General features: G+C 51.5%; 1 protein-coding gene across 1 annotated transcript in view; it reads right to left on the bottom strand.

Annotated features, from left to right (window-relative positions):
- Positions 1-8,203: 8,203 nt before the first annotated feature.
- The window catches only part of LOC132336289 (transmembrane protein 132C-like), a 178,351-nt gene continuing 173,118 nt past the window's right edge, over positions 8,204-13,436 (bottom strand). Inside the window, exon 9 of the mRNA XM_059863623.1 lies at positions 8,204-11,342. Within this exon, the coding sequence (XP_059719606.1) occupies positions 10,140-11,342 (1,203 nt within the window). The 3' untranslated portion in view covers positions 8,204-10,139. The remainder of the gene's footprint in view (positions 11,343-13,436) is intronic.

The following is a 13,436-nucleotide window of genomic DNA, read 5'->3' as shown; positions in this document are numbered from 1 at the left end:
AGCAGGAGTGATGGCTGAGGGCCAGCCCAGGCCCTGCTGGCAGCACTGTCCCCTGGAGCAGCACCCTCAGGGCCAGCTCTGGGGAGCAGGCTGGACAAGCCCTCCCTCTGGAACTGAATTTGCAGCTGGGATGCCTCGCTCAGCTCCAGGCCCAGGTGATTGTGACCATTTCTGAACGTTCATCTGACACTGCTCATCAGGGGGATGAGGCCTTGCAGTGACTCCAAGGCTCAGCTGATTCTCCCTCCCCATCTCATCTCCCAGTGCTTCCACCCCAGCCCAGAAATAAAACCAACCAATTAACTTCATGGCTGAGCACTGCCCCTCGTTGATGAGGTACCTTGGAGACTCGGAGTGAGTTTCACAGGGGCTCCTGCTCCTTCAGTGCAGGGGAAGATCTGACAGGAGTTTCCCTCGTGGATGCTTTCAAGCCCTTGTCTCTCCAGGTGCCTTAAATTCAGAGCACAACACAGAAAAGCCCTTGTTCAACACCAGAGGAGGTCTCAGGAAAGTTTGGCACTTTGACTTGTGACGAATTGCAGAAATAATTAGCCTTGCAGGCTAATTACAGCCTGCCCAGGCTCCAGCCAGGGGGAGGGAGGGTGCCTGGTGTTATTTGAGACTGCAGGGTGGGTGCATTGCTCATACAGTGCTGGGTATTTCCAGACTACAGCAAAACCTGGTTTTTCCTGCCTTTGCATCTATCCTGAATATCCCTCCTCAAAAAAGGGAACTTTTTTCATTTATTCTGCTTATGTAAACCTCCAGCCTGAGTTCAATTACAGCAGCTTAGACATCCATCCCTCTTTCCCTCAAAAGTCTGTAGTCACCTCTGAGCTGGTTTTATTTGTGTATTTTTGGTGTTAACACAAGTTGCTCAGGGCTGACACGAGCCAAGGCTGCTCAGCCTGACAATAAACTGGTGTTAGAAGCTGCACAGAGTTCCTAATTTCCAAAAAGCAATTTCAAACACCAAATCTTATCCCAGGGATTTTGTTTCTATGCAGAGCAAGTCACGGCACTGCAGCAAAGCCCTCTGGGGAAGGAGATGAGAACAGTTTCCATCTGAGCAGGCAGTGGTTTGAGACAGATTCATTTCTGAGCCAGCAGAGGAGGGGAGACCCAGCAGTGCTGGGGACATGCACTCACCTGAGAGCCTGGAGCCTGCTGGGCTGGGCCAGGAGCTGCCTGCAGGGAGAGACAGGAGCTGAGACCAGGGGCATTGAACCCAAAATGCCATTCCCTGGGTCTTCACTTCCTCACACAGATTTTCATTGAACCCAAACTGCCATTCCCTGGGTCTTCACTTCCTCACACAGATTTTCATTGAACCCAAAATGCCATTCTTTGGTTCTTTTGCTATTTCCTCACACAGATTTTCATTGAACCCAAACTGCCATTCCCTGGTTCTTTACTTCCTCACAGATTTTCATTGAACCCAAACTGCCATTCTTTGGTTCTTTACTTCCTCACACAGATTTTCATTGAACACAAACTGCCATTCCCTGGTTCTTTACTTCCTCACAGATTTTCATTGAACCCAAAATGCCATTCTTTGGTTCTTTACTTCCTCACAAAGATTTTTCATTGAACACAAACTGCCATTCCCTGGTTCTTTTGCTATTTCCTCACACCATTTTTCATTGAACCTGCTCCCTCTGTCAGGACATTCTGCAGAGCTCTGCTCCAAATAGCACAGAACAGACAGGGATGTCCTCAGTGGAGGGAATCCTGTGCCCAGCTGAGCTGGGACCTGGCAGTGGCCCCTTAGTGTCCCCAGCAGAGTCACAGCACTGTCCCAGCAGTGTCCCAGCAGTGTCCCAGCACTGTCCCCAGCCTGCAGCTCCCAGGGCCAGCACAGACACTCAGCAGCCACCCCAGAGCATCCTCTGAGAGCTCCCCCTCCCCCTGCCAGGAGGGGCTGGCCAGTGCTCAGCTGTGACACGAGCCCGTGAGGCGCTCCTGCAGGGAACAGAGCCCTGCCACGGACAGGGGACAGCAAGGGAAGCCCTGCCACGGACAGGGGACAGCAAGGGAAGCCCTGCCACGGACAGGGGACAGCAAGGGAAGCCGTGCTCAGGCTCTGCAGGTGGAGCTGCAGGCAGGGGAAGCCCTTTGGGAAAGCTCAGAGATCCCTGTGAGTGCCCTGAGTGCCACCCTGGCACAGGCTGCAGGTGGTGGGGTGTCCTCTGGAGCACTCAGAGCCTGCTCTGTGTGACCTGGGGTGTCCTCTGGGGCACTCAGAGCCTGCTCTGGCTGACCTGGGGTGTCTGGGGCACTCAGAGCCTGCTCTGTGTCACCTGGGGTGTCTGGGGCACTCAGAGCCTGCTCTGGCTGACCTGGGGTGTCCTCTGGGGCACTCAGAGCCTGCTCTGTGTCACCTGGGATGTCCTCTGGAGCACTCAGAGCCTGCTCTGTGTCACCTGGGGTGTCCTCTGGAGCACTCAGAGCCTGCTCTGGGTGACCTGGGGTGTCCTCTGGAGCACTCAGAGCCTGCTCTGGGTGACCTGGGGTGTCCTCTGGGGCACTCAGAGCCTGCTCTGTGTCACCTGGCTGCAGCAGGGCTCGGGCTGCAGAGCTGCAGATCTGCAGAGGCCCCTGAGCCCCCAGGCCCTGCTGGACCATCCCAGCCCCTCCCCAGAGCAGTTTTCTCCTGGCTGTGATCTCAGGAGAGCCAAAGGCCCAAGCTCGCTGCTGTAGCCATGGAAACGGGCTGATGCTCCGTGCCACACCCCCGAGAGTGGCACTTTTCACTCCCAATCACCCAGAACTCGGCCCTAATGACAAACGGCTTCCCTGGGCGCTGCAGGAGCAGCTCTGCAAGCTCAACATCGGGGGGAGCTCAGCTGGAGGAAGGGGCTCCAGGCAGGAGATGCTCAGGGCTGGGCTCACTCCCAGTTCAGACAGACACTGAATTAATTAAAATGTGGGACAGGGTTCCCCTCCATTGACTGCACATTTTAGAACTTTGTCAAACATACTGAAAGTCCAGAGATGCCCCAGTTCCTGTTCCCACAGACCTGAATCTCTCTGGTTTAAGCTTTGCCTTTCTCCTTCCCTGTCCCACTCGCTGTGCAGGGCTAACACCAGGCACAGCCACAAACCCACCCTGGCAGTGATGCCTTTGCAGGCTGTCAAGAGTTTAATAATTCCAAAAATTACATTACACATGTGCACAATCCTCATCATTGCTAAATTCCAGCTCATCAAACTGATGAGCTTTAACGTGGTGAAATTGTTCTGTGTGATACAAAACTGCCCAAATTCAAGCCCTCATAAAAGCACCAAGCACTACAATAATTTAAAGTGGGCTTTTCAAAGCACTCTCATCTTGCTGGAGCACTTCAAATATTTTTACAAGGATGTCAAAGCAGAATGTGGTCAAACAGCCTTTTGAAGTAAAAGCAGCAGACATCAAAACACTCCCCGGGCTGAGAAAAACACTTGGAGTGTCTTGAAAAGCACCAATCCCAGCTCATCTCCAGCTGCAGCCTCCTGGAGCAGCTCTGGGCTGGCTGAGGGAGTTAAAGCAGGAGTTTGGCCCTGGGATGCAGGAGCAGCTCCTGGAAATGGAAATATCCCCAGTCCAGGGGAGCTGGCTGCCAGGGGGACCTGGCCACCCCCAAAGCTGCCCACGGGGCTGTGCCAGCCTGGCAGCAGCAGAGCAGCTCTGAGACTCTCAGGGGATGCCTCAGGAGGGAGGAGGGGCTGGGTCCAGCCTGATTTCATGGGTTTTTGGAGAAGATGGCTCATTTGAGGTACAAATTCATTGGTTTGGTTCTGCAGGTACCAGTGAGACTTGACAGGAGCTGCTTCCAGTGACATCTGTGCCACAGGATGTAGCAGGGACACAAGCCACGATAACTCCCCCTCCAATTTCCCCTTTCATTCTTGGTACAATAGCTGGATTTTCTCCTCCCTCCTGGAGAGGCTGCTAATGCAGCCCCAAAGTTAATAAAATGATATGGGGTCACTTTTATTGAAAGCAAGTTAAACATCTGCTGTGTCTATTGCAGAATATGAAACAATATTTTATTATTCTCACTTCCCTGACACGATTCACATCCCTGGCAGGCTCAGAGCCCCATTGTTTGCTTTTCATACCCATGCAGCAATTTAAAATGTGCCTGTGAAATAAAGGCAGGAGATAAAGCCCAGAGCAGGCAGGGGCAGGGGGCTGAGGGTCCCTGCCTGTCCTGGGTGTGCCCCCCAGGGCAGGGGGAGATGGAGAGGGAGAAAGGGAGAGGGGTAAAGGGGAGAGGGGGAAAGGGAGAGGGAGAAAGGGAAAGGGAGAGAGGGAAAGGGAGAAAGGGAGAGGGAGAAAGGGAGAGAGGGAAAGGGAGAGGGGGAAGGGGAGAGGGGGGAAGGGAGAGGGGGAAAGGGAGAGAGGGAAAGGGAGAGGGGGAAAGGGAGAGAGGGAAAGGGAGAGGGGGAAGGGAGAGGGAGAAAGGGAGAGGGGGAAAGGGGAGAGGGGGAAGGGGAGAGGGAGAAAGGGAGAGAGGGAAAGGGAGAGAGGGAAAGGGAGAAAGGGAGAGGGGGAGAGGGGGAGAAGGGGAGAGGGAGAAAGGGAGGGAGGGAAGGGAAAAAGGGAAAGGGAAAAAGGGAAAAGGAAAAAGGGAAAGGGAAAAAGGGAAAGGGAAAAAGGGAAAGGAAAAAAGAGAAAGGAAAAAAGAGAAAGAAAGGAAAAAAGAGAAAGACAGGAAAAAAGGGAAAGGAAAAAGAGAGAGAGAAAGGAAAAAAGAGAAAGGAAAGGAGAGAAAGGGAGAAAGGGAGAAAGGGAAGCAGGTGAGGAGCCCTGCAGTGCCGTTTTGGTGTCCCAGAGGGGCTGGGCAGCCTGGCTGGGGCAGGGACACCTGAGCAGGGAGCCCAGCACCACCCAAGAGCCTTTTCCTGCTGCTGAGGAAACCTCCCAGGCTGCTGCACCCCACAGAATGGTTCTGTGAAGTGAAACAGGAGTTTTGAAGGTAACTTCAAGGCAGAGCAGGCAATCCTGCTGCCTCTGAGGCTCTCCGAGGCTCCAGCCCCTCCTGTGCTGTAATGAGCAGTGGGAGAAGTGCAATAAAATGGATAATGAAGAACAGGAAGATTAATAAGAATGTGAAAGCCAATGAGGGAAATAACTCTCCCATTGTTAGAATGGTGCTGGTGGCAGCTTTATAGCAACTGAGCATTTCTATTTAAAGCCTGCTTTGGGGGCTATCATCTCTCAGCTGTTTTCTGAACCAGCTGGCTGAAATTTAGCATAAAGTTTGTTATCTCTGAGGTGAATTCATTCTTTTCCCTTTATCAAAATTGCTGGATTGGGGCCCAAAACCCCCAAGATACAGAGACCCACACTCAGGAGGGTTTCTATCAGCTGAGATCCACCTCTGCTCTAGAAGCAGCTCCGTGAGACAGCCTGGGATGGGGAGCACAGCCAGTCCTGCCAGAGCTTCCACCTTGGGGCTGCGAGGGGCTGCAGGGAGGGCTCAGGGCTGGGACAGCCCCGGGGACAGGCCAGGGGCACAGGGACAGGCCAGGGGCACAGGGACCTGCCAGGGGCACGGGAACAGGCCAGGGGCACAGGGACCTGCCAGGGGACAGGGACAGGTCAGGGGCACAGGGACAGGCCAGGGGCACGGGGACAGGCCAGGGGCACAGGGTCTGGGGGTGCCAGGGATGTCCCTGTCACACCCAGCAGTGTCTGAATGTGCCAGGGGTGTCCCTGTCACACCCAGGACTGCCAGGGGGTGCCAGGGGTGTCCCTGTCACACCCAGGACTGTCTGAATGTGCCAGAGGTGTCTCTGTCACACCCAGGACTGCCAGGGGGTGCCACCTCTGCCAGCCCCAGCTGCCCAGAGCTCCCAGGGCCCAGCTGAGCCCAGCCCTGCCCGCTGCCCCCTCCCAGGCTGGCTCTGCCCTGGCACAGCCCCAGGGGGGTCAGGGGCCTCTGCCAGGGCTGTGCCCATCCCCTAGCCCACAGAAAGGCCCTGGGGACAGCCCTGTGCCCTCCCTGTGCCCCCGGCCGGGCTGGGAATGCCAAGGCCCCCCTCGGGGTGTCCCAGCCTGCCTCACCCCGCGCTCCCTGCCCCGCTCCTCCCTCGCTGCTCCGGCTGCCGGGAATCTCCTCCTCATCCTCCAGCCCGGACCGCGGCTCTGCACCACGGGCACGGCTCAGGGCAGGGTGTGCTGCAATAATCTGTGTCTGCTCATACAAACTGGTGATAAAAATTTAGCTCCTTGCTGTGCTCTTCTCCCTGAACTGTGGTTACGTTTCCTTGAATAGACAAATGCAAGATAAATTCAATTACAGCACAATTTCTCCTGGGTGAACAACCTGTAGATCAGCTCTGACCTCAGAGCACGCTCTGAGATGACAGCCTGTCCATGCCAGGGCTGGAGCTGGGCTGCACCGGGAATATGGAATCGTTCTGAGATGACAGCCTGTCCATGCCAGGGCTGGAGCTGGGGCTGCACTGGGAATATGGAATCGTTCTGAGATGACAGCCTGTCCGTGCCAGGGCTGGAGCTGGGGCTGCACTGGGAATATGGAATCGTCCCTGCTCCTCCTGGCAGCCCTGAGAGCCAGGCGGGCCGGGGGCTCCGAGAGCAGAGCCCGGCAGGGGCTGGGGCCACGGGGGAGGAGGAGTTTGCTGGGTGGAATGAGCTCTCAGGAATTCAGGACAGCCTGGGGCCGGGCAGTCCATTTAGAAATAATAAAATAAAATAAAATAAAATAAAATAAAATAAAATAAAATATGAAATAAAATAAAAATAAAATAAAATAAAATATGAAATAAAATAAAATAAAATAAAATAATAAAGTAAAATAAAATATGAAATAAAATAAAATAAAAAATATGAAATAAAGTAAAATAAAAAAAAAAATAAAATAAAATATGAAATAAAATAAAATAAAATATGAAATAAAATAAAATATGAAATAAAATAAAATAAAATAAAAATAAAATTAAATGAAATAAAAAAATAAAATAAAATATGAAATAAAATAAAATATGAAATAAAATAAAATAAAATAAAAATAAAATTAAATTAACTAAATATAAAAAATAAAATAAAAAAATAAAATATGAAATAAAATAAAATATGAAATAAAATAAAATAAAAATAAAATTAAATGAAATAAAAATAAAAAAAATAAAATAAAATAAAAAATGAAATAAAATAATATAAAATAAAATATGAAATAAAATAAAATAAAATATCTCTCCTCTAAGTGCACACGATGATGAATGAGTTTCTGGCCTGGCTCCCTGACAGAAGCTGTACCTTGCAGCCCGTTATCTTCGCAGCCCTGGCACGGGCACATTCCCTCTGTGCCAGGTGAGCTGTGCTGGCAGCAGGGAGGCTCCAGCAGCTCCCGTGCCCCATCCCAGTGCCTCTGCCACCACGAGCTCCAGGGAGGTAAACGCTGCCATTGACCCCGTGTGGGTGTCTCAAATAAATGACATTCCAGAGCCCAGTGCTCTCCTCCCTGCTGGGATGATCCTTTGTGGTGGCTCGCTCTGAACAGGGCTGTCACAGAACTTCTGGTCGGTGCAAGACAAATTGGAAAGTTTCAGTACTGGCCTCTGAAGCCCCATGTTCTGCAGCTTCAGACAAATTAGATGCGAATCCAGAGATCAATTTTTTTTCCTTTTTTTCCTGTTTTTTTCCCTTCCCTTGCTGTCTTTTCAAACGCAGCCTGTCCTCCTGTGCACAGACCCAGGCTTGGTCACCTCGCTCCTGTCCAGCCCCGGGGTCCTGGAGGTGCCACCCCTCGTGGGTGCACAGGGACCCCTCCTCAGAAATGCCCCTGGCACCGGTACCTTCTGTGCCACCAGACCCTTCTTTTTGCTCCAGTTCTGCGTTTCTCCCTCCTCTGCTGCAGCTCCACGCTGTAAATGCCTTTTCCACCTGTGCTCTCCCAGGAAGAACCACGTAATTAATTAATTATTAGCTGATTTCAGGAGCTGCCCCTGCCAGGAGCAGAGTGCTGGAGCTGCTGGTGGAGGCAGGGGATGAAGGAGATGGATTGTGGCACTGCCCTGACCTGGGCCTGGCTGAGCTGCTGCTGCCATCCATCATCATCCCCAGGCTCAGAGCAGGGAAAAGCCTCCACACATCTCTGCTCTCCCTCCACAAAGAGGCTGAACTCCAGGCCAGGGGATGCAGCACTCCACAGCAATGAGAGAGGAGCACCCCCCTGAGGAAAGAGGTTGGTTTGTCAAGCCGTGTAAAGCATTTTAATTACAATTCATATAACATGTATAAATAAATATTACATTCTTTCAGTCTACAATGCATACTAGGCATGTCTTGTTAAAGTCCATCTATGTTATTGGGTGGCAGGATTGACTTTGTCCAGGTAAAAAAAAAAACAAACTACGGAGTTTAGTAATTAAAAAAACCCAAACCAAGGAAATTGGTGGCAAAGACAGGACGATGCAAGTGCTTCTGGCTGACAGTCAGGAGCTGACACTGCTTCCCAAGGCTGGCTCTGCCACCTCCCTTCAGTTAGGAGAGCTTGGGGAGGACCCTGGATCCCTCCTTGAACAGATTTGGATCTGTGTCCTCCGTGAGTGTGAACTGGCACTGAGCCAGCACAGTTCTGCCAGTTCACACCAAGAACTAAATCTCTGCTTTGTATTTGCTTCTGATTCATTACTGCCTTGGTATTTGTTTGTTCAAAATTCAGATTTACAGTCTAGTCTAAACTTTTCAGTCTTCGCTGGTCCGATGGCAAAAAAAAAAAAGAAAAAAACCAATAAAACAGCTCCAGATATTTCTTGTTCTTGCTTCAGCAATATTTCCCTCCCTCCCAGCAGTGTGCCCAGAGGCCAGATCTCCCAGTAAAGGGAATAAACGTTCGGGGCAATCAGGGTCTTTCTGTCCATTCCTCTTCTTGCTTTCAGGGCTTGATGAGAGCTGGTGACACCAGAATAAACAGAAAAATGCAGCACAAAATTATGAATTCATGAACCTGGCAAAAAAAAAAAAAAAAAAACCCAAACCAACCCAACTCCAGGCTGTGCATATTTGGGCTGTGGTGGTCTCAGTGCAGCAGAGGGGCACTGCCATTGCTTGGTACTTCAAAAAGCAAACAGAAAACAGCACCTTCTTCCCTTGGTGAAACACAGGAACTTTGGTTGTGGAAATTTAAAACGAGCAACTAAACAAACAACCCCAACCTGAAAGGAAAACGAAAATTCTTCCAAACAGAACATCTTCCTAGCCAGGGTGGAACGGAGGCTCAGGCTTTCAGAAGAGACACCATGTGGAAATTACTAGTCAGTACTTATCCCCTGAATTCTTTAAATGACAGGAGACTGTTTACAGCTACCTTAGAAACAGAATGTTCTTGTCCCACTGTGAACTTAGTGAATTTTAAATTTTCCTGTTGTCAAGATTTTTAAAAGAAAAATACAAGAGGGAAAATGATTCTGTTTCAATTTACAAGACAAATGGAAAAGTCAAAATGAAAATACCAGGTAATTTCTTCCTCCTTCACATGTAATGCCAAAGACACATCTCCATTTCAAACGAAGGAAGGAAAAGAAATGTCTTGAGTACCAATATAAAAATTCTCCTTGTGGGTCACATGTCCATAACTGTGATGTCTTATTGGAACCAGAACAAGTCATTGTTTGCCTCTTGCTTATTCTTTTCATGCTCTTATATTCTCTCATTTCTTGCTTACTCTTTTCATGCTCTTACATTTCTCTCATTTCTTGCTTACTCTTTTCATGCTCTTACATTTCTCTCATTTTTAGAGATATTTTTGGTACTGTGAAGTATTACTATCGTTATTATTTGTATGACACATAAAATGAATTTTCACAACCTCATCTTGCCCAGTTCATCAAACTGGTCGTACCATTTCCTTGTTCCTTTCCTTTTGTATTCCACTTCCTAAATCCACGAGTAGCAGAATAACCGCTGGAAAACAAAAATAAAAACAAACAACAAAACCCCAACAAAACGAAGCGAAAAACAAAAACAAACCACGGACAGTTTGGCAAATTTCTTTCCCTGATTATAAAAACTGCCTCATCGTTTCTCCTGGTGATCCCTTCCCCTCCCCCTCACCCCAATATATACTGTAGAACTGAAGGCATCAAGGTGTGGTCGAACCCAAAAAAAACACCCCAGCAGGGAGCTACGCTTTGTCTTTGAACTTCCCCACGTAGTTTCTGATCTCTTTGGAGTCGCCCAGGTCCATGTCCTGGCACACCCACTTAATGTCATCGTCATTGCTGCCCAGGATGGAGTTGACGGTGGGGCAGCCGTCGTCGGGCGGGATGGTGGTGAACGTGGTGAACTTCACCCGCTTCCTCTTGGACGTGGGCGAGTGCAAAGGCTCCACCTTGTGCTCCTTGCCCAGCCTCCCCCCCGGGTCTGCAGCCCTGTGCACCTGGCTCTGAGTGTTCTTCTGGGCGCTGCCGTTCAGCAGCTGGTTGCTCTCCTGGCCGGCCGAGCCGCGGTCGATGATGGTGGTGTGCTCGTCCTGCTGGGGCGACGCGTCCGCCGCGTTCTCCAGCAGCTCGGCCTCGTTCCCCAGCCACACCCAGTCGTGGGAGTGCGTCATGGTGCTCTGTCCTTCCACCAGCACCTGCTTGTGGCGGTACTTGAGTGCAAACGTTGCACAGTTGATGAGGAACACCAGGATGGCCAGGCAGAAGACGCCCAGCAGGGCGTACATGCCGATCTCCAGGTCGCTGAGCCCCCGGGGTGTCTGCACCAGGTCGCTGTCCTCCATGCCAGCTCCACCTTTGGGCAGGTCCACCTGGGCGGGGAAGTTGGTGAAGTCGATGGGGATGTTCTGCAGCTGGCTGTCGTCCGAGAGCTTGCCGCCGTCCAGGCGGTTGTTTTTGACGACTTTATTTCTGAGGACGGACTTGGCCGTGGTGCTGGCCTTCCTGAGGGGCCCCTCGGGGTCCCTGTCGGCCGAGGAGCCGCCGTGGTAGCGCCCGTCGTGCCCGTGGCGCTCGGGCTCCGTGCCCTTGTGGCGCCGGTCGCTGGCGCGGTTCTCGATCTCGTCCGCGCCGTAGTCGCCGCCCGCCTCCGCGTCCGCGTCGCTCTGCCCGAACTTCACCCTGATGCTGCCGCTGCCCACGGCCAGCACGCTCTTCCTCTTGGACTTCTGGCAGGCCTCAGAGATCATCATGTCCACCTTGACCAGCGCTCCCTGGCCCTCGCCCTCCGCCGCCACCACGGGCCACCCCAGGGCAGGGCTCTGGTGCACGGAGACCACGGCTTCGTCCAGTGACACCGCCGACAGCCAGAAGTCCTTGGGGTCGTAGATGTCCAGAGGGGTAACTGAGCTGTCACTGAACTGGATCCAGGTGCTAACCACAGCTTCCTGCAAGGAGAGGGACATGGTCAAACACTGCTTCCTGCAAGGAGAGGGACATGGTCAAACACAGCTTCCTGCAAGGAGAGGGACATGGTCAAACACAGCCTCCTGCAGGGACAGGGACATGGTCAAACACAGCTTCTTGCAGGGACATGGTCAAACACTGCTTCCTGCAAGGAGAGGGACATGGTCAAACACAGCTTCCTGCAGGGACATGGTCAAACACAGCCTCCTGCAAGGACAGGGACATGGTCAAACACAGCCTCCTGCAGGGACAGGGACACGGTCAAACACAGCTTCCTGCAAGGAGAGGGACATGGTCAAACACTGCTTCCTGCAGGGACATGGTCAAACACAGCCTCCTGCAAGGACAGGGACATGGTCAAACACAGCCTCCTGCAGGGACAGGGACACGGTCAAACACAGCTTCCTGCAAGGAGAGGGACATGGTCAAACACTGCTTCCTGCAAGGACAGGGACATGGTCAAACACAGCCTCCTGCAGGGACAGGGACATGGTCAAACACAGCTTCTTGCAGGGACATGGTCAAACACTGCTTCCTGCAAGGACAGGGACATGGTCAAACACAGCCTCCTGCAGGGACAGGGACATGGTCAAACACAGCTTCTTGCAGGGACATGGTCAAACACTGCTTCCTGCAAGGAGAGGGACATGGTCAAACACAGCCTCCTGCAGGGACAGGGACACGGTCAAACACAGCTTCCTGCAAGGACAGGGACATGGTCAAACACAGCTTCCTGCAAGGAGAGGGACATGGTCAAACACAGCTTCCTGCAAGGACAGGGACATGGTCAAACACAGCCTCCTGCAAGGACAGGGACACGGTCAAACACAGCTTCCTGCAAGGACAGGGACATGGTCAAACACAGCTTCCTGCAAGGACAGGGACATGGTCAAACACAGCCTCCTGCAGGGACAGGGACACGGTCAAACACAGCTTCCTGCAAGGACAGGGACATGGTCAAACACAGCTTCCTGCAGGGACAGGGACATGGTCAAACACAGCTTCCTGCAGGGACAGGGACATGGTCAAACACAGCTTCCTGCAGGGACAGGGACATGGTCAAACACAGCTTCCTGCAGGGACAGGGACATGGTCAAACACAGCTTCCTGCAGGGACAGGGACATGGTCAAACACAGCTTCCTGCAGGGACAGGGACATGGTCAAACACAGCTTCCTGCAGGGACAGGGACATGGTCAAACACAGCTTCCTGCAAGGACATGGTCAAACACAGCCTCCTGCAGGGACAGAGACATGGTCAAACACAGCTTCCTGCAGGGACAGGGACATGGTCAAACACAGCTTCCTGCAGGGACAGGGACACGGTCAAACACAGCTTCCTGCAAGGACAGGGACACGGTCAAACACAGCCTCCTGCAAGGACATGGTCAAACACAGCTTCCTGCAAGGACAAGGACACGGTTAAATACAGGACATATTTTGTGAAAAAATCCTTTTGCCAGGACTTTTTCCTCCTGAGAAGCTGAGAGGCCTCAGAAATGCAATGTAAACAATAATTATCTGCTGCTGTGGAATGCAACAGGTGCATCTTTGATTGGTCCATGTGAGTTGTTTCTACTTAGTGACCAGTCACAGGTCCAGCTGTGCTGGGACTCTGTTCAGTCACAAGATTTTATTATCATTCAATTTCTTCCTTTGCTAGCCTTCTGATGAAATCCTTTCTTCTATTCTTTTAGTATAGTTTTAATAAATAAATTTCTTTCAATATAATAGATATCATAAAATAATAAATCAGCCTTCTGAAACATGGAGCCAAGATTCTCATCTCCTCCCCGGTCCTGGGAGCCCTGTGAACACCAGCAGAGGCCTCCAGGCAATCAGCCCAGCCTGCTGCAGCCCATCCATCTCCCAGTGGAGGAAATGGGACACAGCATCTCTGCACTGCACTGGAAGCAAACCAATCCTCGACTGATGGGGCAGAACACTGGCCACAGTCGTCACTGAGGGCTCCACTGTTACTCTCCCTGCAAAGGTTTTGCACAAGGACGGAGAAAATAATTGACAGGAGATGTCTTTATTACCAAAGTGCCCGTTAGCAAGGTGCAATTTTACCAG

This window comes from Haemorhous mexicanus, chromosome 19, assembly GCF_027477595.1.
Source record: "Haemorhous mexicanus isolate bHaeMex1 chromosome 19, bHaeMex1.pri, whole genome shotgun sequence".
Classification (NCBI taxonomy): Eukaryota; Metazoa; Chordata; class Aves; order Passeriformes; family Fringillidae; genus Haemorhous; species Haemorhous mexicanus.
Note: the sequence above shows the minus strand (reverse complement) of the source record. Positions and strands in the feature narration are given on the sequence as shown.